At 36.4% G+C, this 24,614-nt stretch overlaps 1 protein-coding gene across 1 annotated transcript in view; it reads left to right on the top strand.

Annotated features, from left to right (window-relative positions):
• MORN1 (MORN repeat containing 1) overlaps nucleotides 1-24,357 on the top strand; it is a gene marked incomplete at both ends in the record, with an annotated part of 49,476 nt that extends 25,119 nt beyond the window's left edge. The window contains 4 exon segments of the mRNA XM_082493523.1: nucleotides 3,867-3,958; nucleotides 7,538-7,623; nucleotides 11,546-11,628; nucleotides 24,137-24,357. Coding sequence (XP_082349649.1) covers nucleotides 3,867-3,958; nucleotides 7,538-7,623; nucleotides 11,546-11,628; nucleotides 24,137-24,357 — 482 coding nt within the window.
• Between the last annotated feature and the right edge of the window lie 257 nt (nucleotides 24,358-24,614).

The following is a 24,614-nucleotide window of genomic DNA, read 5'->3' as shown; positions in this document are numbered from 1 at the left end:
TTCCAGGCTCCTGCCGGGCAGTGTGGCTTTCTCAGCAGACCAGGATTCGGCATTCAGGATGGGCTGAATGTTTTGGCTCTGCTGTCACTTGCCGTGCAAGTTTCATTGTGGAGCTGTAGCTGTGTAACTGTTGTGGTAAGAGTGGTGAACTCCAGTGGGTTCGCATTAAGATACAGAATGCAAGATTTACTGCTGTTCCCTCGTACCCCTTCCTAACTGTCTGACCTAGTTCCTGGAGTTCCAGGGCACTCTTCTTTTAGCTTCACCCTGAAATAGTGAATTTGGCTTATTTTGAAGCAAAATGAATTGATATTGTGAATGCAAGAAAAAAATTCTGTGGAGGTTAAATTACCTAGAGTGCAATATTTCACATCTCTTAGTGAATATTCAGATTTAATTGGATAAAAACTTCGGTGGTAAATAGCTGATCAGAGTAGAGCTTCTGCTCTGCTTAGGAGTTACTGCTCCTAGTGGAAGACTGTCTGTTTGATTCTTCTTTTCAGGTCCTGTTGAACATATATATAATAAATCTGTTCTTAAATGATTAAACTAAACTTGCCCAAGGGTCTCTTGAACCAGAGATGTTTTTTGTACTTCTGGTGGATATGCTTATTATCTTCACTATCTTACTCATGTAGCTGAGATAGTGTGAGCCTGTTGGGATAAATGGGTGCAGCTTTTCTCATGTAAACGTACATTCTAACTCATATGGTACTTTAAATCCCATCTAATGCATGTTGTCTGTGTATGAAAGCTTAAACGCAGCTGTTACGAAGATAATTTGGGGAGTAAACTCTGACTGAAGCTACATACTTGGAATTCTTATTGACTCAGCCTCTGTGGTTCAGGATTTTGGGAATTGTGTTTACCTGTACTACAATTATACTGCTGCTAGTAATGGTTCTTTTTTCTTCCTTCTCGAAGTTTTATAATGCATGGGTGTGCTGAAGAAGGTCTTTACCCTGCAGCAAGACAACTTGGGCTTAACAGCATAAACTAGGGAAAATATAGAACCCTTAGCTCTTAAATTCTTTGGATTTTGTCAAATTAACCTAAAACCTTGCTCTGGCATACTATTGGCTTTTTTCTTAAGTGAAGATAGCTTTGCAAGACACTAATGGAACAGAATTTTCTCAGTTAACAGTTGATTTCAGTCTCGGTGCCTTCATGGGTTCATGTTTTTCAACCAGCAGTGAAAGCAAACTATTTGTTAAGTATGTTGTCTGTGTTTTACATTAGGAAAGTTTGGGTTTTGCTGTTGGAGACATGCAATGTGTTTTCCATATGGAAACTGGCAGTCGAGCTGTGTGTGGTTTATTTTTATTATAGGTAATTCAAACACCATTTTCTAACATTGGCTGTATTTTTAAAGCAGCACTGAGAGATAAATTCACCTAATAATTGTTTTACATTGTGTGTGTGTTTAAAAAATGCGGGTGTGATTATTAAATGAAATCAGGTGTTCTATTAAGGATACCTGTTTTGGAATGTTAGTCGCTTCCCAGACAGGATTTATAATAAAAAAGAACAAAACTATTTAAGCAGTATTAACAAGCAAGGCATAGATTCCCACCAGCTATACTGTGTTATAATACTGCCTGTGCAATTTACACCTGGTGGAGCCCTTTCAAATGACAAGTGGACACTGCTGTAGCCACTAGCTGTGCCGGCTGTAAATTTTGTTCTGGTGGCATCACGTTAGATTGATATAAAATGTTGTCTAGCAACAGGCTTGTCATTCTGAAAGGTTACGCTAACAGACTTGGTCACCGATGATCAAACAGTTACCAGTCCCAAAGGGAACTCACAGCTGAACTGTGACTGGGATTTTGTTGTTTCAAAACATTGGCAAAATGTAGCATTCTTCTAAAAAAAAAAAATAAAAAAAAAAATAAAAATTTTAACCCACATGACAATGGCCTCTTGAGCAGCTGGGTGTAGCCACAGATATTGTTTAGCGTTAGTTTAAGAAGGAATATTTATATAAAATATGAACATGAAAACATGTTTATGCAGTTAACAATAATGACCTAATTATGTTGCTGCATATGTTGTTACACGGTTTTTAGTATAAGACCTATTGAAATATAGCCCTAAGGAAAGAGAAGTTTTGAAACTGAATTAGAAGACCTAAAGCCAGTATTATCACAAGTTGATGCTTAATTCTGTTGGAAGGAGAAAAAAATTAATTACTTGCTTAATTCTAACAGTCATGATGTTCACTATGGGAACACAGTTTCATAGTTCCTTAGTTTTACTGTGTTTTGCCTGTTTGCTGAACGCTGATAAATGGAATTTGTCAGGACCGCTTAAATTACCTCTTTGAGAATGGCTGGCAATGCATGTGTTGCCAATGACCGTCTTAAAGAAAAGTATACATAGGAAAGAGATGTGCCTATACGTGCTTTTGGGTAGTGCTCGCACGGTGTGTGACAATCTAAACTGAAGTTTCTGTATCTTACCTGGCCTCACCTTGAAAGGTCCAAAGTAGGTCACGTGAGGCTGAGAACTCAGTGGTCCTCAGCTGTAACAGAAAGTGAGGGTGGCTGTCAACTCTTCTTCTCATATCATGCGGAGAAGACAATGTTAATTGGTTGTTCTCCTTAGGTGTTGATAATCCTGTAATGCAATTTAATAACCTTTCCCGGTTTTAGCCTTTTATTTTATAGCAACAGTTCCGTATCAACAGTTGGTTCCATTTGCAATTGTAATACTTAAAGTACTAAAACTTCATAAAGTTCAGCCTGGATTTGTAATGTTCAGGTGGCTAAAGACGGCAGTATTTGCTTATGGAGATATTCCTTCTGTATAGATTCCAAAATAATACTTCTTGTATTACTCTTGTGTTGATTCCTACTGTGTCCCAGATTAGAGGCTTGCCAGCAAAAGCCATTTCTCAAGGAAATTCAGTTGATATCAGAACTCTTTATCAGAAATAGGCACACAAATATCATTATTAAGGCAGCAGAAAAAAGTGGAACAGTCTTTTGGAATAGAAAGTGCTGTAACTCTGGCTGAGGTGCCGTACAGAATGTACAAACCTGTATCAAAACAAGTGTTGAAAGGAGAATGTCTCTTAGAGACAGTCACAGAAGAGACACTTGACTGAGGTTGGTTACATTGCTTCGAATACTAGGGAAGAATTTTTAGGTGCTGCAGCAGTGATTGTGGTGTAAAAACCTATATAGAATAGACAAAACAAGAAGACAAATTCCAGTAGGATGTTCCTTCATGCATTCATGATTCTGCAGGAGGAACAAACAGTGCTTTTCTTTCAGAATACCTCTTAAAGAGCACTAAGCAAAGACAAACCTGCCCTTTAGAAACAGCACATTGAGAGTGTTACGGAATAGGGAGGGGAAAAAATCCACATTGGCTCCTCTCTTATGCTGTAATATAATTTTTTTTTATTTGAATTTGCTGAGTTAACATCTGTTTTGCATGATCCTCCTCTTTGCAGAGCACTTGGGAAGATTCAGAATAGTTACATACCAAGCTTCTTTGAAACTTTCTTTGCACTCTTAAGCAATATGGAACACCCTGAATATGGATGCCCTAAATCCTAAGAGAGCCTACCCCCCAAAAGATTAGACTGTGTTCTGTTCCTTGGATGTGTAGTATATCATGTTTCTTGGTTACAGAAGTTAATCTGCAGTCCGTAATGGAATTTTCAGAGCTCTCTTTTTTTAGGACTATGTGTGCTAATGAGTTTCAGTATGCTATCTACAAGGAAATTGAAGGTTTCACTGTAGCATAGATATGTATTCTAGCCTTAATCAGGCTGTATTAAAAATTATAATAATGAAGATGAATTGGAATAAGTTAATAAACTGCTAGTGTTCCTTGTAAATTCTTTCAACTTACAGACAAGTCTTTCACTGCTATTGTTACCATACTGGCAAAGGAGACTAAAGTTTTTTTGCAACATAGAGAATGTCAGTTATACTACGGCCATACTGTGAGAGTTTTAGCATCACAACTACTATTAAGTGATTAACATATGCAACTGTGTTTCAAAAATTTTTTTTATACTTTAAATTCTGTCCATCGAGATTGCTGAAAGGACCGGTCTTCCTTTGCTGTTTCACATATGGACTAGTTAACTTCTTTCAAGCTCTGTTATCTATGCTGAACTAAATGGTGCAAACTTCATTTAACAGACATTCATGTGAGAAGAGATCCTTTAACGTACTCCTTTCTGCCATTTTTTTAATTTATTCTATAAATTAAATAGATTCAAATTTTTGTTTTGTTTGCATACACCTTTTGCATAATATTCTGCTGAGTGCATTATTGTAGTATATTGCACTTGATAATTTTCTTTGGAATCAGTATAGTAATGAAATAGTCCTCAGTAACTTGCTTTAATGTTAGTTTATTTAACAAAAGTTAAATATATTTTGCTTTCTGCTGAAGAGATAATCTTTCCTCTTTTTTTTTTTTTTTTTTTTTTCCCTTAATGAACAAAGCTCTTTGGTGAATTGATTCCAACATTAAAGACTAATGCAGTGTGTCTGGTCACCTTTAAATGTCTCTTACCCCTAGGACCAATAACTATTTGTAAAAAAAAATAAAAAAAATCCGTTAAATGAAGATGATATTACAGCATATAGTCTGCTACAAACAGCTAATAAGTATTTGCATGATGATAATAAACATTACGTCTGCAACTGTAGGATTACTGCCTTGTCATCCTTACTGAGGGTTGTTCACTGCCGATATTTGTTCCTTCCTTTCCCTGACAGCCTGCCCCCAACTTCTGGCTTGATGTCCTGCATAAGTGATTGGTGTGCTGTAATTGAATTGGCTGTAAAAAGATAATTAATTGATATTTCACTCCCAGAGAGGTCAAGCTGCCCTATCTTGAATGGTTGTTATAAAAGTAGTCATCCTGCTGGCACGTATCCCTCAAAGGTGGCACATGATCTTTGTCTTGCTGATAGTAATATTTTTTGTAATTAAAATTAACATGAAAAGGATATTTAAGGAGTGATTCTCTGATTTGGATGCTTTAGCTTCACTTTGAAAGCATATGAAACTGGAATTTATAAACCTTATTGGGTAGCTGTCTGGGTAGTGTGTTTTTTAATGCTTGGCACAACGCTGTCTGATCTGCTGTCTAAACCTTTTTTGTGCCATGTTATCAGTAATGTGGGACAACAGAAACATGACTATAGATGTGTACGGTATCAGAGATGACGAGTGTGAAATCCTGTCAGGCGCCTTGAAACCACTGATCTTAAGCAGCTCTTCAAAGAAAGGTGTTTGTTTTGAGATTATTTCAGCTAAAGATTGGCATGAAGAACTTTTTAAATAAATGGATTATCTAAATGTAAGACTTCCACTGATGTTTAAGAGGTCCTTAAATAAACAAGGGAGCAAAATTCTGCAAGTGACTCTTGGAAAAGGTGGGAAGACTTTATTTGTAAAGGTGGGAGTTGCCTTCTCCGTCTCCTGTGGAAGACGTGTTTAATTATTTGCATTGTGTATGTACAACTGTATTAGAGAAGGATTAGGTGGTGCAGTAAATCTTCTGTAGGCCTAAGAGCTGTGGCACTTAGTCTTTTTAAAGACTATTCACACCTGTGGACTTAATGACAAATAATTCTGCCATTCCTAGTAAGCCGGGTGTGTACTGTCACTTCCCTATGGATCGGTGTAGGGCGACTTGCTCCAGGTCATTCAATGAATCAGTGTGAATTCGAGAGTTCTGTTTCTAGCGCTTCCTCAGTTCACACAGTTGTAGCAACTGGAGTCTTTACTTGTTACTGTAAGTATCTTGAACACTCACTGTGTGAATAAATACGTTATGTGCAAACCTCTTGAAGGCTTGTGTCAAACAGGAGAACGTTTGCACGAGAAATGTTCATCTCTTCTTTCTTCCCTAAAGGGTCGCTGATGTTCCTTCCCTGCATTGTTAAAGGAGGAAAGTTGAATGGGGTTCCATTTATTTGTTTGTGTATTTAACTTGATTTCCTATCCGTGATGCCAGTTATACTAGCCTTGTGACTATACTGCACTGCTAAAAGTATCTTCTTAGTGTTAAACATTTCCTACGAATCTGTGTGGCACAAGAGCTAACAATTAATAATAGGTTAAATTCAGTGACACAGGAACCTTTCCAAAACTGTTAGTGTGTTAAGAACCTGGAGTTATTCTGTAAGCCGTGTGGTTCTCATTCATTGCCCAGAGGATAAATACTGCTACTACAGCAAAAGCTAAGGGAGAGACAGTTGTTATTTAATGTCCTTGCAGAGGAAAGACTTCACTTTTATCTTGCCATATAATGATAAAGTTACGGCACTGTGGTGATAAATGCAGCATTCACAACTAGAAATTTCTTACTTTAAGGTATTCTAGCTAGGATAAAGTATTACAGTTAGAAAATTATCTTTCTTTCACACTTCACCCCACAGAATTTGAGACAAACGCTACTATTTTTAGGTTTTGTCCTGAATTATTCAACAACAGCTTTCCCACACAAGATATTCCTGCCAGGATGGTAAATTACCTATTACCTACCAAAGCATTCTGCTGTTACCTTGTTTGTATTATGAAATGGTTCTTCAAGTTTCCACTCATTAAGAACATGACCAACACAGCCTTCTTGCAGGTTTTTCAGGGAACAGAAGTTATTTAATTGTGCAATTAGAGTTTCTGCAGGGTGGGTTGGTATAATATTATTATGAGTAGTTGCGGTATTATATAATTGTTCACTATGTTGGTTGTGATAGAAAACATACGGAATGGCATTGGTCCTATTCCACCTTAATGAAAAGAGGGGAAAAAAACCCTATTTTGTGTAATACTGTCAATGCGATTTCTCAGGCTTTACAGTGGGACCTTGAAGGACAGTGCAGAAAAGAAAGTAAAAGCTATTAAACTTCTATCTGTGCCATCCTTAATGTAAAGTACTGTATTTACATGGATATGATATACTAAAATAAGGAAAACAATGGTGTAGGCATTTAAAAATTCCAGGAAATAGTCCAGAAAATAGCTTGATCTGTTAACTGAAGGCTTGAAACTGTATTGGGAAAAATTCTAGGGAAAAGCCTAAATACTATTGTTTGAACTGAGAAAGTGACATGTGCTCATTCCAAAAGTTCAGGTATAGATAACTATTTACTTCATTCCTGGTAAGATTTTAATTCTAAAAAGGAACAAAAAAGTTTCAGATCAGACAATTTGTTACAACTTCTGGTCACAAATTCTTCTGACTGAGTTGTACATTCTGGCTTTTATCTTTTTTGTGATTTGGCTCGAGTTACTGTAGGGGATGCTAATAGTTTAGTGACCAGGATCCAGTTTTGTTTACAGAAATAAATAATAGGAAATCATGAGAGAATCTTAATGTATGTAAATCACAATCCATCATATTCAAGTGCTGATGATTTTGCATTTGTTCTTAACTTATGAATGCAAGGAAAACACTAGCACATCATAAATTACACCATTTTTGGCACTTTCCTTAAGCACTACAGAAATACTTTTTTCTTTTTTCTCCCCCCTTCCCCCTCCCCCCCCCCCCCAGTAGAAAGGAGGCAAAAAGCCAAGTGGCAGGATATCTGCTGAGAAAGCTGAGAAGATGACAGTCTCACAGGAGAAAATGGAAGACAGCAGGTATGTGTGAATCAGTATTCCTACTGCTCAGCTGGAGAATGTGATCTGCCGAAAGCAGTTTTTATCTCTTTGCAGTACACCACTTTTAATTGGTGTTACTCTTTTGGACAAACGGCCCTGTCTTTTTCTTAGCTGACCACTGTCATATAATACTGCCTTTCACATTTTATGCCAATACGTCCATTACTTCCTTATAACGTGGGCTTGTACTTGCAAGAACAGTGTTTCTCAGTCCTTCAATTTGGACAGTGTGTGGTGTTGGGTTTTTTGGGTGTTTGGGTTTGGGGTTTTTTTAAGCGTTTTTCTTGGTTTATTCAACCTTTTTTGCCCTGTTTCAAATAAAATAGATGTGGGAGGTTTCACTACACCATTAAAATTGCCATCAAATCTACTACCTGGTTTTTCAGCTCAGTTTTGCAGTTTGCTCTGATTTCTGTGTTGCTGTGATTACACAGAGTAATTAGATCTAACCTTGCTAGGTTCAAAATGTTTGGTGAGTTTAAACGAACCTCCATAATGCCATTACATATAATGTAGATAGACAGTTAAAAAGAAAAGAATTACATAGAGAAGAAAAACTTTTCCTCTGCTTACTAGGTTAGTCAAGTTTTGCAAGGGTGATTTGAACAACTGTGGCAACATAAAAATTATAGTTTATTTAAGCACAGAAAATCTAAATTTGGCTCAGCATGTGTAAATTGCTTCATATGTGTGTTAAAAAGAAGAGTAGAAATATTTTTTTGAACAGTATTATTTCCTTAGAATATAATCTGTTTCTTCCATGATACTGCTTAGATGTGAATTAAAAATATATTTTTAGCTTTTGGATAACTTTATGCCTTTACAGTTGTTTTCTGAGAGAATGCATGTGCGAGTAGACCTCCTCATCCTACTTTTTATATTCAGTATATATCATACAGGTATTTTTGCTAGGTGACTAACTGGAAGAATATACTGTCATTTCAAGTACAGTGAATAAACCTTCCTTTTTATAAGAACCATATTAGAACATAGTAAATAAAACGTCTGGTTTCTCATACCCGTTTAATCGATATGCAACTCTGAAACCAATACCGAATCTTTTCCGTGATCCAGCCACAGATGTGCTTGCATTAAGGCTCTGGTAGGAGATGATGGTAAATGAAATTGCAGTTACAGCAGCAAGAAATGAAAATTCCTGACTCAGAGGAGCAGGGCAATGACAGAAAGACTCCTCATTATAGATCTTTTCATATGGAAAAGAATGACTGGTAAATGAGGTTTCTGTGACACAAAGAGGATGGAAATACAGTTGGACGTTCATGCACAAATTGTGCTCACTGTACAAAACAAATAGAAGAATAGGGGATTTCTAATTTGCATTTCTTAACCGACAAAATGAGTGTAGAGATACCCTGTGAGACGGATGACAGTTGCAGCAGTAAGAGAAAGGTACTTTTTACCTTTCCTATTAGTTGGGTTGTGATGACAGTGAGTTTTACTATAGCCTGCTTATTGATAACTTTTCCAGTGTTTACTTTAATTTATTTACTGTACAATGGGTTACAGGCTTTTTAAAATCCTGACTTGAGCAAATCTGCCATGGTGACTAATTCTCCCCATTTCCCTAGTTCAGCTAATAGCAAAGCATAAAATAATAGTAATGGGACTTGCTGACATGAGCAGGCATAGTGATTCCAGTGTCTAATCAGGGTTGGTCCCACTGATTTGCAGTAGCTTCTTTGTAGCAGACAAAGTATTTTGTTGTCTTTCACCAATATGAGAAGTCACATTCACGTGAAAATAGACGGGACAATGCGCACTGGCTAATCAAAGAAATCAGATGAACCTAAGTATTTAAAGCACTTTCAAAAATGCTTCATCTACCACGTGCAGCAACTGCCTCCCCTCATTTTCGCAGTGTGACCAGGGAATTCAGTGTAGACTGGGTTTTTTGTTTTGTTGTGTTTTCCCTTAAATGGCTTTGCTTGGCTGTATTCCAGCCCCTTGGTGTGGAGCTATTTTGCTTTATCCGATTTAGTGGCCTAGAGAGTTGCAAATTCCCAGATTTCTGGACCTAGAATAGGTGGGGGACGCTGTTTCTCTTCTGGTTTTGGGCATAAGATACCTTGGTTGGTTTGGGTTTTTTTTTTAAATACTTGGGGAAAAAAAAAAAAGAGAGAGAAGTCTGCCTTTCAGTGGAGCTTAGTTGGACTTTTATACTGTGATGTGAAGGGTATGTACTTTTGTGCTGAGAAGGGGATCTTACCTTTTCAGGTACTTGGGAGGTACTTACAATGCTTGGCTTTGTCTTAAGCATTTTATGCAATCAAAGATCAGGAATAATATAATCAATGTATGTAGAGAAAAGACAGTGCTGAAGTTTCAGACAGGTCACTTAATGCACTTGCAGCTGTCTCGCACATCGATCTTCACTGCTGTCTAGTAACTCCTTTAAACCTGCAGTAAGTCACACATTGAGTCATTAATTAGCTTCACCCAGAAGTCGGCCTGTGCCTACAGTGGCAGCCACTCCATTATCATCTGGTGTATTTCAAACAATAGAAATGATTGAAACAGAAACTCCTACATTTCTGTGAAGATTAAGAATGGCACACCACCCTGTAATTTAGGTAGTTGTGCAAGTTTTCATTTGCATTAGCAGAATAGTGCAGATTGTGTTGAATTATTCCATAAAAATGTATGTTGTCTATTTTGGAGTGTTCTGGTTTGGTGGTGATGGATTTTGTGGTTGTTTTAAATGTATGTGTCTTCAAATGAAGACAAAACTAAGATTCATTAATTCTCTAGAGGCTGAGTGGCACATTTGAGTCCCAATGCTGATTTTAAGCCTTGAGAACCACCTTAAAACTCTGAATTACATTTATAGGATAGCTGAATTTATTTTTAAAGCTATCAGTCAATTCTGTTTCCTTTATTAGTAAAATGAACTTCTTTCACATGTGACACTGACAGTTATTGCAAGCAGAGATCTGTTGTCACATATTTTTGTGTTCTTCATTTATGTGGTAAGTAGGGTCAAGTTTGACTACATTTTATGTTATAATTAATCCAAACTAATTGAAATATGTATTTAGTTGAAATCTGGAAGAAGCTGGCGTATATTTTTCTGTGACTTGCATGACTTTGAATAGTTTAGAAAGGATAGTATTTAATCATGCCAAAAGTGTAACTGGATGTTACATAGTCATGACTTAAGACTCTTTTAATCTTTTTTTGTCCCTTGAGCTTCTCCATCCATAATCTGAGCACTATTTTTAATCAATGGGTACACTTTAAAGCCACATGTTGTGTGTTTGCAGGGGGATGTCCATTTTCAGTGTCACTGCAGAGATCTTTTCTATCAGGATTGTTGGTCCGAATACTTCTGTCTAGGAAAAAGAGGCAACAGTAATTAAAAAAACATTCAGCATTGTTGATTCAGTTGTTGATTCAGTTATTTTAAAAGAACTGGAACATCCTTGGCATCTAATTCTGCAACTGTGACTCACATCAGTGCTACATGTTTGATTTCAGTATTTTGAAGGAAAGTCATGTTACAGAGTTGGACATTTGTTGATAATAGTGACAGGGCTATACTGACTTATTTTTCTCCCCATTAAGACATATTTAATTTTAGTTCCATAGAAAACATTGGTTTATACATGAGATAGTGTATTGTCATCTGGGCTATGGAAAGCTGTTGCCGATCTGGCAGACTTACTCTGGCTGCAAATAAGATTTCCTGGAAGTTTCAGGACGGCAGTCAGCTGTCAGGAGTCAGTCCACATTTTCCGTCTTACAATTTATACTCCAACATTCTATATGCAACGTTTCATCAAAAAGTGTAGTCCTATGTATGAGTTACATGCAAGGGGAAAGTTGGTTTATCCAATCTCACTTTTTTATTCCATTACTCATTTTAATACATTGTTTTAAATAGATTGGTCTCAGCTGTTGAAGTAGAAGCAGCTTGTTATTTTTCCATAGCAAAGGTCACTATGCATCATGGTAGTCAGGTGGCTGGTAAACAAAACTTAAAATAATCATTCGATTTTATACTGCCATCTTGCTTTACTCAAAAAGGATTCTTTTAATTACCTGGTCATTTTAGTCAGGCAGGAAAAATTCCTTGCATATTACAGAATTTCACTGTGTGACGGAGATCCCTGTCAATTCATGAAGAACATTGAATAGCTGAGGAGGATGGGCTTGATTTAACGTATGAGGTGTGGGACTTTACCCAACAACGTATGGAAGTTGTATATGAGTGTTTGACTGGGTTGGCTGGTGCGAAGATGGAAGAGGAAATGTCAACTTCCTTTATTACTTATTCTGAGCAATATTAATTACCTGTTTTGTGATTGGAAAAAAGCAGCCACATGCAGAACCTAGCCAAGCACCAAGCCCTAATCCAATCAGTCTGATGTATGCAGAAAGTTTACAGAATGACCTTGTGCATAATTACTCATTTGATGGCTGTTAGTAAATGGCACAAATGGAATCTGACATACATTATAACACATTAATGATTGCCTTCCTCCCTCCATCCTCTTCTGTACAGAAAAATGATTTTAATTAAGACTTCCGTGATTAGTCATTTAATCAGTCATTAGGCCAATACAGATGGAGTCAATTAATTTTTTTACACTTGAATAGAGACTTGATGCTACTGCAAACCGTACAATCTATTTTTTTTTAACATTGTATCATGGGCAATTGCCTTGATGTCTGTGTAGTAAGTGTACATTACTCTTCCAAAAACCAGATAACATTTACAGCACATCAGTGTTATGGCAACTATAAGTATGTTTTATTACGTGCTATCCAGATTATAATGCATCAGTTCAGTTTTGAATTCAGACTGATGATTGTTCTTGTCAAGGAGCATCCTTTATTTTTTAAAGAGTAGTGGGGCAGAGTTGCCTTTTAAATCAAATGTGTTCAGCATCTTCTAATGTATTTTGTTACTAAAAATGATAATACTTTGTGTTCTGGGGCTAAATTTCATGCAAGAACTTCAAATGTTTTATGAACTTAAGGGCCAGTTTCATTTGATATGGGAAGCCTTTGTATCTGCTTGGTGGATTCAAAAAATGAGGTGTATATAGCTATGAAATGACTTGCTAAAGAGGAGTTGGGTGATCACCATCCATGTTAGATCAATAGTATTTGAAATGACTCATTGGCTGTAGGTCAAAGTCATTGGTCATTTACAGGACAAGAAGAGAACAGAAGTCTTTTAGTTTTTTAGACTTTTAGAATTGTTTTAGAGTAGGTCTTCACCTGTTATTGTGGTTGGCTGATTTATCGTCTCTTTAAAAGACAGCACTCCAAAACAGTATCAAAGCTTGTTTAAAAAAGACAAAACAACTTTCATTTCTATTCTACGAGCAATTAAATACAGAGAAAATTAACAAACTGATCAAACTTCCGTGATGTTTTTATTGACTGCTGTACGTTGGCTCATAAAGCAGCACGGGTTGTGTGTACATTTGTTGAGATTTTTCGCCCTGTTTAAAAAAAAAAAAAAAAAAAAAAACAAAAACACAAAACCCACCAGATCTTAGAATAGGATCAAATATTCTTCTTGAGGCTACATTGTGGATAAAACTGAAAAAATATATTATCTAAATTATTAAATAAGTGTTGTCTTGAATCAGCACTCTTGCCACTCCTGCCAAACTGAGTTCAGCAATGACCTAGTCTAGTTTTGTGTCTGGGAGGATAAAAGAAAGCACTTACTGGTAGAATGGGGCATGAATGGATCACATTTGAAGATATCCATGAAAAAGGAGGAAGGATCGTAATTCTGAGTTTCTAAAGCAGAGTGTCACTATTAGGGAATTCTGGAATGGTAAATTTATGATGGATTTGAAAACAACAATACTGTATTCTTTAATCTTCAAGTCATTATTTATACTGTTTACAGTGCTACTTTTCACAAGAAAGAAGGATTTAGCATACTGAAAAGGACCAAAGTGTGTCATGCTTTGTAGGGAAGACATTTGCATATCTAGTAATACTAGTCAGAGGAAGATGAGAGTTAATGTCTGCAGTATATATTACATAGATCTGCCCTCGTCCTCAACAAGGAATTGCCTTGTTCCTCTTTTCAGTTGATTCTTCGTAGTGTTCTTTAGAATCATAGAATTAGTGAGGTTGGAAGGGACCTTTAAGATCATCAAGTCCAACCATTAACCTACCCTGATAAAAACACCACCACTTCTAAACCATGTCCCTAAGCACCTCATCTACCCTTTTCTTAAACACCTCCAGGGATGGTGAATCCACCACCTCTCTGGGCAGCTTATTCCGATGTTTAATAACCCTTTCAGTGCAAGTTAGCAAGATTCGTGCTTACTGCTCACTCTTCATGCAGACAAACACTGTGGAGCCTTGCAAAGTGCTAAGGCAGTCTCCAAAGCGGTAAGAAAATCTGCTCAGATATTGTTAAAGAGATTTTCAGGGATGGCATGCTGTAGAGACAGGCAAGGTAGCTTAGATCCTGAAAATACTGATTTGTATGACTTTAGCAGACCTATGGAAGGTAGGGTGGGAGCAGTGAAAATCTTCAGTAGTACAGGAAACACAGAGAAAATCATTTCAGTAGGTTTTGTTTATATTCAGGAGTGTAGAACAGAAGTGTCTGTATTCTGTGCTTATGTTGAAGCAGTATTACAACTCCATCTGCCAACTCCATCGTACTCCGTCCACATTGACTTTTCAAGAAAGCAAGATGTATTCAAGGGTAAAATTTTCAAAAGCAAATAGCAGTTTCTCATTGGGTTGTACTGTGACCTGTACGCCTCCGTGTTCCATTGTGTTTTTTGGCGCTCGTGCTTATTGAAAGCATAGTGCTTGGTGAGTCGGGTTGTCCAGCTCCGCTGGGTATCCTGATCGTCAGGCTGCAAGGAAGGGAAGAAGCAGCAGAATGTCTCCCCCATAACAACTGAATGAACTGCAAGCAAGATACAAGTTTGCTCCATCAAATAATAACCTGGTATACAAAGTACATGAGGCAAACCGCAAATGGGAGTGTTTGTGCAGTAAGTGCAAGGAGGTCTGGTACATTTGGTTTGCATTTTAAATGTCACTGAATAATTGCTGTTGAGCAGTTAATTAGAAAGATCCTAATGCAGGACTAGCCTGTGACACGAGAGAAGATTGCAAAAAGAATGACTTATGAGTCCCTGTCTGGAAAAATTACTTGATAAAAAAGGGGAAATCGAATGCTGAGGCAGTGTGATCTCCTAATAGAGAATAGGAAAGCAATTCAGCTGGACTGCCAACAAACAGGCTCTGTGGAACGGTAGCTTGAAATAAGAAGTGGAGATCCCACTGCATAAAGTACTACATGAATTAGTTTGTGAATTCACTGCCACCCAAACCTCTTGAGTCCGTTTCCAATGTAAATTAAAACCAAGACAATGGAAATCGGTGGGAGTAAATGGGGTTAAGAGTCTATGCTAACAGCAAACGTGTGTAGTTGGTGGTGTTTGTGTTCCATGTTGCTGTTGTCCCTGTGCTGGGAGGTGAGGGAGCCGTCCAGCCACCGGGGCCCGGTGCCTTCCCATCAGGTCAGGTCCTCACTGCACCAATAGTTCGTTTTAATCTTGTCTTGGTGGGCTATTGCAGAGTCAAAAGGGAAAGGAATAGATTGATTTGTGTCTTTCTTAAGAAAGTTTTTAAAGACTGAAAAATGAGCCCTGTCTTGTCTAGCCCAGGAATAATAAATAAAAGCAGGTGTGAGGTGTTGGAATTGAAAACAGCTGGATATGACGGATGTGATCTGACTTCTCTAGAGCTTCAGTCTTTAATCCCTGTGGCTCAGTGTGAATATTTCCCTCCTGATGCAATGCAGAAATAATAAATAGAACACAGCATATGGAAGGGTTCCTAGACTGAGAAAGGAGGAGGGAACAAATCACAGTTAACTCTCTTTAGGCTCACTTTTCCTTCACTTGTATGTGCATCTCAGGAACCTTTCTTAATGCATTCTACTAATCCTCCTTGCCTGTTTCTTGATGTTAGCAGCAAGGCATGTCACGCTAAGATGAAAAAATTAGAAGCCTTTGGAAATTTCTGTTGCAACTGAAGTCTACCTTAATTCAGAGCTATTTTTTTGAAGATGTATAACGATCCCCTCCCTGTTTTTAGTGTAGCTTTAGCACATAAACGCTTCTTCCCAATTAAAGTAAATACTGAATCGTCACTATATATTATGTCATCCAGCCTCATTCTGTAGCTTGAATCTTGTCAAATCCTGACCCATGTAGTCTGCCAGAGGATGGGTTTGTCCACTGGAAAAACTCTGCTATCTAATTTAGAGACTTCCATACAAGGAATGGATAGGAAGAGCAGTTCAGTTGATTAGAGCTAACGTGGTAATTGAGATGACATCAAATGATTCATTACACTTGTCTGAGACAGCAGGATTCAAAAATAGGCATAGTGCAATTCTATCCCACCCAATAATGTGGTTTTATTTAACCTGGGTTTAAAATGCTTTGTATGTCAGAATTAATACTTTGGCGTGGATGTGTAGTAGTATGTAAAAGAAACAAAGAAATGCCCACTCAAGTGGTACGTGGGTTCTTTCTTTCATGTTTATTCTATTCCAAGAGTAATGATAAGATTCATCAGGGTCACACTTGGAAGCTGTCTTGCAAAGTAGATAATTTAGAAAAACATTTTGGCACCCTGCTGTTTTGTCATATATTCCAGGCAGGTTGTGCCAAAAGAAAATTGTAGAAACTGCTGTCATAGAGTACAAAATCATTGGATTTATAACAGGGAGCCAGTGGCGAGAATTCATTATACATTCACACCTGCAGATAAAGAGCATCTAAAATTGGAAGTTTTATTCCACTCATCTTTGATCCTGATATTATTAGATGATATTAGCATCATCCTACACTGGATTCTGGAAGTGGAGCAGATATGAGTCCCATCCACTAATTTTTTCATATAAGGCATTCTTTCTGTACAGAGACTGTATCCTGTATTTAGAGCAGCGGTTCTGGATACTGAGACTCTTGGTTTCTGTTGTTTTATTGTATGGCCCTAATCTCCTATACATAATTTATCTTATGTGAACTAATGATATAAAAATCATTCAACTCAAATCATTCCACTATCCTGAATAGAAACTTTTCATACTTCTAAGATATTTGGAATCATTTCATTAAGTTCTAGGTATAAAGTGATATCTTTACATAGAATTTGCTAATTTAGGTTCTTTTTTTATATTTGTAAATACATAGCTCTGTGTCAAAATACTACTTAAACAGTAAAACATAGTAAGACGAGGAATACTGCTTAATCTCAACCTAACCTTGGGAGCCCAGATTCTCTGTTTCAGCTGAACAATTGTTATTCCAGTGTCCCAATTCAGATCTTCCTGCCCAGTTTCAGAGATTAAACCTCAAATCCTACATGTGCTGGTTCCTTTCCTTACCCTGCAACAGATAAATTATTATTTTACACTTGTACGTGTTCATACAGAGCCATTTCGAAGAGAAGTACAAAATTTGGGCCGAATTTGTGTCTTGTGTAAAATGGCTGGTCGTATTAAAATTACTTTTACTGATTTGTAATAGCTGAGTGTTTCACTAGTTGAGTCTAGTTAAAAATTAATATTATTTGCTATGAAGAATGATCACAACAAATCAATTCTGCATTTCTAGATGTTTGAGAACTAAATTTTCAGAGCTTGTACAGGGAATTTTTGCACAGCTCCTGTTCTCTGTGTAATGGCTGGAAATACACTCTTAGGTGTTTCAGTAGCCATCATCTGTGACAACTTGCATTGCCATAAAGAGTGTTTATTGCAAAATAAAGTAAAGATCTGCAACCTGAAAATTTTAATTTGTACCCTGGGGGAAGTTAAAACAGGAATGCAGATTTTTGTCTGTTGTTGTAAGGGAATTGATAGTTTACTCAGATGAATTAAGACAATATTATCTAAAGCTTTATAGACAAATACTGTATGAACATTGTGAGGGCAATTAAATATCTCATAGCGGTCCAATTAAGTTATTTTTATGACTAGATGATGAGTTACTGGGAGTTTAGTTGTAGGCAGCAATTTAAGTAAATCCTAAAGGTTGCATACTGCACAAAAGAATCTAAATTCCAGATCCTGAAGACCTTTGTTGTAAATAATCATTCGATCTGGATACTTTTTTCCATATAGACTCTGTATTCAGCTAAGAAATCAGCAGTGCATTGAATTTTTCTGATTTTAATTGATGGGGAAAATAGAATGTGAGTTAAATATCCAGAATTAATTCCACTTGATATAAAAAGTCTACTTCTACGGGAGTGTGTAGATTTACTTATGTAGTCCACCTTAGTATTAGTTTGTGATTTCCTCATGAAGACTTAAGAGAAATTAAACCCATATCTGTTGAATCACATGCTTTTTGAGTAGAGTATAAAATAGAACTAGTAGCGTAGCACTAAGATAGCAGCCAAAGTTGAAACCAGAATAGCCGTTTGTAATGGGTCGTGCAAACTTACCGTTGTCTTTGGTTCCCAAAGTCACGATACTGACAGAACAGTCGGAGTGGTAGAACGCACGTCCGTAGAGTGTGGAGATGCCTCTGCAGTTCTGAGAGAGACTGACAGGAAATCTTTAATACAGTTTATAAAAAGAAAGCAATTCAATTGATAGATTCACCTCCAATGGAGAATCAGACTGGCTGTCCCTAGAACTGAAAGAGACACTGGATGCAATGTAAGGTTTTTCAAATATGCAATTTTGGATTTGTACAAAGAGAAAACAGAATGCTAACAATAGGATTTTATAGGTCCACAGATTAAATTACCTGGCTTCAATATTTTGTTCACCAACAAGGAATCTTCCTGGAATTTATAGAACATCATGTCGTTCACTGTGTAGACTGAGATTTACTTTTTCCATATATATTAAATGACTGGCGAGATCCAGTCATTTCTACAGTATATTCTTTGGCAAATATTTGCTGGATTCTCTTTTGGCAAGTACTTGTGTTAGTTTGTTGTTAGGAGAGGTGTATGCCTAGCAATAGTTAACTCATTGAAAATCTTCCAGAAGGTCTGTGGAACAGTTTGTGTTTGCTGCTTTGCTCCACATGTAGAGAGGGACTTGAAGCAGTAGCAACCCTGTCCCCTGAACTTCAGCCTTATGGCAGTCCTCCACGAAGGAAAGCGCTCCCTTTCCAGACCTTTCCTAAGCAACAGTGAGTTGCGGTGCCTTCATACAGGTGGAATATACCTGTTTTCTTTCCCATCTCAAGTGCTCATTTGTACCACTTCAAATGATTAACTATGAAGACTTTTAAATCAAACTAGATGGCAGATTCTACAACCCTTCCCGTGATATATTTGATCTGTGGCTGCTGAAGTTCTAACAAAGAAAAGAGAAAATGATACTCCAGTTCTAATTAAAGAAGTAATTTTCCTTTGCAAATAGACTTTTTCTCTCAGCTACAGTGTTAAGGATCAATGGGTTGTCACATGTATGTCTTTTTAATAAATGCCAGCTGAGATGACATTAAAGTGATAGACTGATCACTGTAATCAATGCAATTCAAAATTGCTTTATGTCTTAAATGAACTTGGTTCCTTTCTGTGATTCTCCTACAGTTAACATTGTCTGAGCAATGAAGTACAAGGTTACATCTAAGTTTGAAGGAAAAAGTGATGATGATATGGAATTAAAATTTCTTACATAGGGGCATGTTTTGCAGTTTAACTCCTTTTCTTATGCAATTCAAAGGACCTTGCTATATATTCTTACTGCAAAAAAAAAAAACAAAACAATAAGAGCCAAAAAAATAAATTTAAAGTAGAAGAAAATAATGTGAAGCTTTCCCTTTCTTCCCCCCTGCACTACCCCCCTGTATCATCATCAGTTGGTGATGATACAGGATGGCAAACAAAACATCAGAGAACAGTCTAGTTTTGAACTAAAGGAATCCTTCCATACCATTATTCTCACGGTCTAATCAGTGTCTTTAAAATCTATTTATGCGGAATAATTCAGAACTCTTTTCTTGTTCTGGATTTATTTTTTCAAAACCCTAGAGGTTCTGTGAAAACTCTCAGGATCCTTGTAAACCTTTTTATTTCTCTTAAAGTTGGCAGACTGACAGGCTTTAGTTATGCTTCGTGCTAAATTATTTATCTTCGTTTTCCCTCCTAGCCCTGACTTCTGAATCTTTAACTTCACTCTTGGGACGTTGGTTTTAGGGATATTTTTTTTTTTCCCCTTTAAAGTGAAGCCATTTTTATCTTTTGTCTTTAGCATTTTACCATAAAAAAATATACATGTAAAGTTTGAATGTATAAGTATATTTAAGATGCAGTATCTGATTTTTTGGTAATTGTAATTCTAAGCGTAACAAGGGATCTAGGTCGTATCAACCATTTTATATTTACTTGTATATGATTCTTACTCATCACCTGCATTCAATAGTGGATCTCAAATTTATTCACATTTAAAAAAAATACCATTCCTATACTATGTCGTATCATGTTATAGAACAGTCTTGAGGCTTTCTCTTCTAGGATCAAAATCTTTTAATTGCCAGGAGTTTTTCAGTGATGATGATACCAGACGAAATGCTGGTAAAATAAAAAGCTGAGCACATAATCTCCTTTAAATCCAGCATCCCATGAAGTATGATGTAGTGTCACTATATCAGTCTGATTTTGATGGGACATAAGCATACAATTAAGAATCATGTTAGTGTGTGCTTCAAGTTATATGCGTCCTGATAACTTTCAAGTAGGAAAGAAGTGAGTAAATGGTAGAAGATGACAACCTTTTTCATTCCTCATTAGAAGTGAGAAGTCTTTATTTTTACAAAATACAAGGATAACTATTTAAATACAAGCTTTTTTCAATATGTTTTAAACTTTCTTATGTTCAAGGAATTTCATACAGTGAAATGTCAATATGTATACTGTAAAATGTGTATAATGTACACTAATAAGTAGCTTTGTAGTCTACAGTGTAACGTGGTTGTGACTGGAACTCAGGTAGTACTTGTTAGACATGTTCTTATTTATAATTTTCGAAGTATAATATTTTTTTCTCTCACAAATATGTTTACACCTTTTAAAATTGTTACATCAGTTGGTAATATTTGGCAACATGGCCTCAGTATATGGAATGCTTGTGAAAATCCAGCCTAAGGGATCTGAAGCTTGTTGTTACATTGTTTTGAAAGTAGTTGAGCATTTCACAGGAGGAAGACTCTTGCACTGACTTATAACAAGCTCTGATCAGCATGTAAGTAAGCATCATTATTGGTAGTAACAATATATTTATTCTAATCTTTAGATCTCACGTGACATCCAAGGAATTCAAGCTACAAAAAGGATCAGTACCTCATAAGGAATTCTAAGCCATTACAAGGTAAAGATCTTTTTTTCCCTGTCTGTATTATCATATTCATCAACTAAAAAGCTGTAGAAGCTGGTTTATAGTATAATTTCGGGACTGAATGTATTGATTATGAAGATTATGTCAATTCCTAAATTACTTTTAGGACTAGTAAAGAAAGGCAATCAATTTTTCCTAGAAATGTTTCCTTCAAAACATTTATCTTTAGTTTCTTGATTAAGTGTCTAATATGTCATGTATCTGACAATTTTGGGTGCTAATTAGGATTCTGATGTTTCTGATATTCTCTAAAACCATTATATATATCTTTTACATGATTATAAACAAGATTGTGGGAGCCTTCAGTCTCCTGCTCTTATAACACCAAAAAGCAAAGTCACATATGGAATGAAGCTGTCATTGAAGTTTACTTTGAAAATAAATAAGTGGCAATAGCATGAGAAAGTGTGAACAAATGCTTGTTCTTAAGGCTACAGAGGAATAGGAGAAGCAGTGCAACTTGCTCTCCACTGAGTCCGGATCATCAGTTTGTGTCAAATAATATTACTGAATTATGCTAGTGAGGTTGTACCTACTTGATTAAGTCACAAAACTGGCAGTTACTGTCCAAGGGGAAATATTATTATCTCCTGGCTAAAGGGTAAGGATTTAAAAAAAACCCAAACTCTTATTTTCTTAAAATGGATGATGTATACTTGTTTCTTGTGCTGTGGCAAACTTTATTAGTCTTTTTAAAAACTCAGATATTTGCCGTTTCTTTAAAAACATGACTGACAAAACCAAAGGCCATTGTTATTGTAGGAGTCCTGCTTCCTTGATGTTTTTGTTACTGTGAGCTTGAAGCATCCCATGCGTACAGCATAAGAGTAAGGGAATGGAATATCAGCTATATTTGCTGTTGTCAAAATGCACATTCTTTACAATCACCTTTTCTGGAACATATTTTCAAGGGGCGTGATAAATTTCTCCGTCGCTTGGTGTCTATAAACTCTGATTGTAGCTTTCCCTTCTAGCTTAAAGCTATAAATCTGTGTACATGTGAATTTAAAATATGCAGAGAGTGTTGAAAATGCATCTTATTCATCTTGAATATTCTAGTTTTTTCTTTCTTCATTCCAAGTTGTTGACAAGATAGATTTCCTTATCTCTTTTTATTAGACTGTTCAAATTGCCGGGCATGATACTTGCTATAATACTTCGGTTTCATTTTTACGCACATTAGTATTAAAGAGTAACTTTCTATTCTATTTTTGAAGTTGGTGACCTCTGAAGGATTTGGAACTCTGAAAGTTTCATTGGTGGAAAAATATCTGATATCATATTCTGGAAAGCCTATGGCTCATTAACTTATGTCTATTAATGGCTGCAAAATTCATAAACCTTTACATAATGATTTTCTTTAACTGTAGTACTATTAATTTTTATGGTAATTTTACTGTTATTTATGATCGTCAAAAGAGTCTGGTGGAAAAAGAGATAATCACACAGGGCTTCCAATTTGTAGCTCCTCTATGCCTTATAGTAATTGTTGCAGGCTCTGTTAAAGATTAAGGAGGTTACAAGCTTTGACTTTATAAGGTGAAAGTAATTCTTTGAAGGGAAAGTTATATTATTAATAGTGATTGGAATTGATTACTCAAAGAGCTATAGTAATTCATTCATGAATTCCATTCAGTTTTACTTCTTTAAGGGTTTAAAACATTTCTGTCTAATCTGAGGGATCTTGATTTCTCTTTATCTGCCTGCTTACCAGTGATAGGAGCTTTTACACTGTTAAACCACACAAGCAAACAAAAAGCCCAACCCTGTAATTTGAAACAGTTAAAAAGTTAAATCACTATGTTATCTTTAAAAAATACTGGAGAAAAAACAATCTGCACTTCTGTTTTCTCTCTCCGAAATATACAGACTATATGGTAGTTCAAGATCTATACTGTACGTGGCATACAGATATTTAAAAATACTATTATCTGGATAATGTACTAAATCAGAAATAGAGCAGCCAGCAGGTAGTTTCCGTAAGGTGTATAGTAAATACCCTGCATTTTGATCTTTTTAACATCCACGGAGTAAAGCAAAGAAACACATAATGCAGGCAGGAGATGTCATATTTTAGATGCTAGATTGTTTTACTTGGTGTCCTTCAGGTTCATAGGTTCTTATAAGAAATGCCTTTTCTGTTCGTAATTCAGAACTAGCACCAAAAGCTGCAGCCTGAAGTCTCGTTAAAGGTTTGCATGTGAAGAGACTTCAGGGTCAGAGATTGATCGATCTGTAAGTTAGGTTTGTCTTTCTAGTGTCAATGCAATGTAGGTAGAATATTACAAATATTTCTTTCAGAGGTGTTACGCTTTCTTGTTTTACAGACTCATTCTGGGGGCAAAAGCAGTATTCCTTTAAAATGGTTTCCATTGTGTAGTACCTACTTCGATTTTCAGACTTTCCAGCTATGGCTCTTTACACTACACAACCACCATGCTTTTTGATTATTGGAGTTTAGCAGTGGTTTTCTTATTATTACAAACCTTGTAGCAGATTGGTGGCCCGTTTGCGTTAGTCTTGCACGCTCGCGGCAGCTTTTCATGGGCATTGTATATGTATTGGTACTCACCCAATTTTACATATATGAATAGTCCCGTAGGAGCTATTAATGCTGTACATATGCATAAAGGGGAGTACACGTATACGTGCTCATGGGCTATTGTTGACTTTATTACCTGAGAGCTTTGGAGAGATAGTATCCTACAGAAACACCAGCTATTATGAAAATCCTATATTATCATAAAACACTGTTTAAATTGCCATTGAGGTGTCTTTGGTACTTTAACTGTATATTGTCTTGGGAGATTACTGTATATGCTAATAAATGATAGTCCTAATGGGTAGCACAAATTGTCATGCTGTCTACTCAATGATTACAGTTGTCTTCTATTTGTTATTTAGCAGACCTAATAGAATTTGGCGTTTGAACTGTATAATTTTTTTCATACTTTGTTTTAGTACTTGTTATGACTGTAAATTCTTTTCCTGTCACTTCTCCCTGTTTGTGTACTGAAACTGTTTTGTTTGGGGTAGATTTTGCTTTATTCTTTCCCCATTTAAAATGTTTAATTCCCAACTTTCCCTTATCTTTTTCAGGCCAGTATGTGCTTATGGTCCATGAAGTGACCATACCCCCATTCTTGGGCCAGACTCGCACACCTGCCTTCAAACTCTTGAATTTGTCCAGAGAAAACAAAACCAAGAACAAAGATTGTTTCAAAGTCACCCGCAAGTGTAAAGGATCAAACCCTACAGCCAGGGCTCTTACCCAGGGCACACTGAAGTCAATGGAATTTTTCCCATTCCCATTCCATTGAATGCAGTGGAAGTTGAATTCAGTTTTTACATCCCAGTCACACTTGTAAGGTTTTTCATGCAGGAATGGGGCTTCAGCTTTGAAAATTAAAGTCTTCTAATAGCCAAGAAAATAATTGACTTAAAGATCCATGTCATCGTTTTCTTCTTACTATTAATATTTTAGAAGAAAAAAAGATATATTCTCTGTAGATATTTGAGACACAGATTAAATTTTTTCATCAGTTCTGTTTTTCAATATATGTTTGGGGGTTTGTTT

This window comes from Vanellus vanellus, assembly GCF_965231255.1.
Source record: "Vanellus vanellus genome assembly, chromosome: 20".
Lineage (NCBI taxonomy): Eukaryota > Metazoa > Chordata > Aves > Charadriiformes > Charadriidae > Vanellus > Vanellus vanellus.
This window is presented reverse-complemented; position numbering and strand designations above follow the sequence as displayed.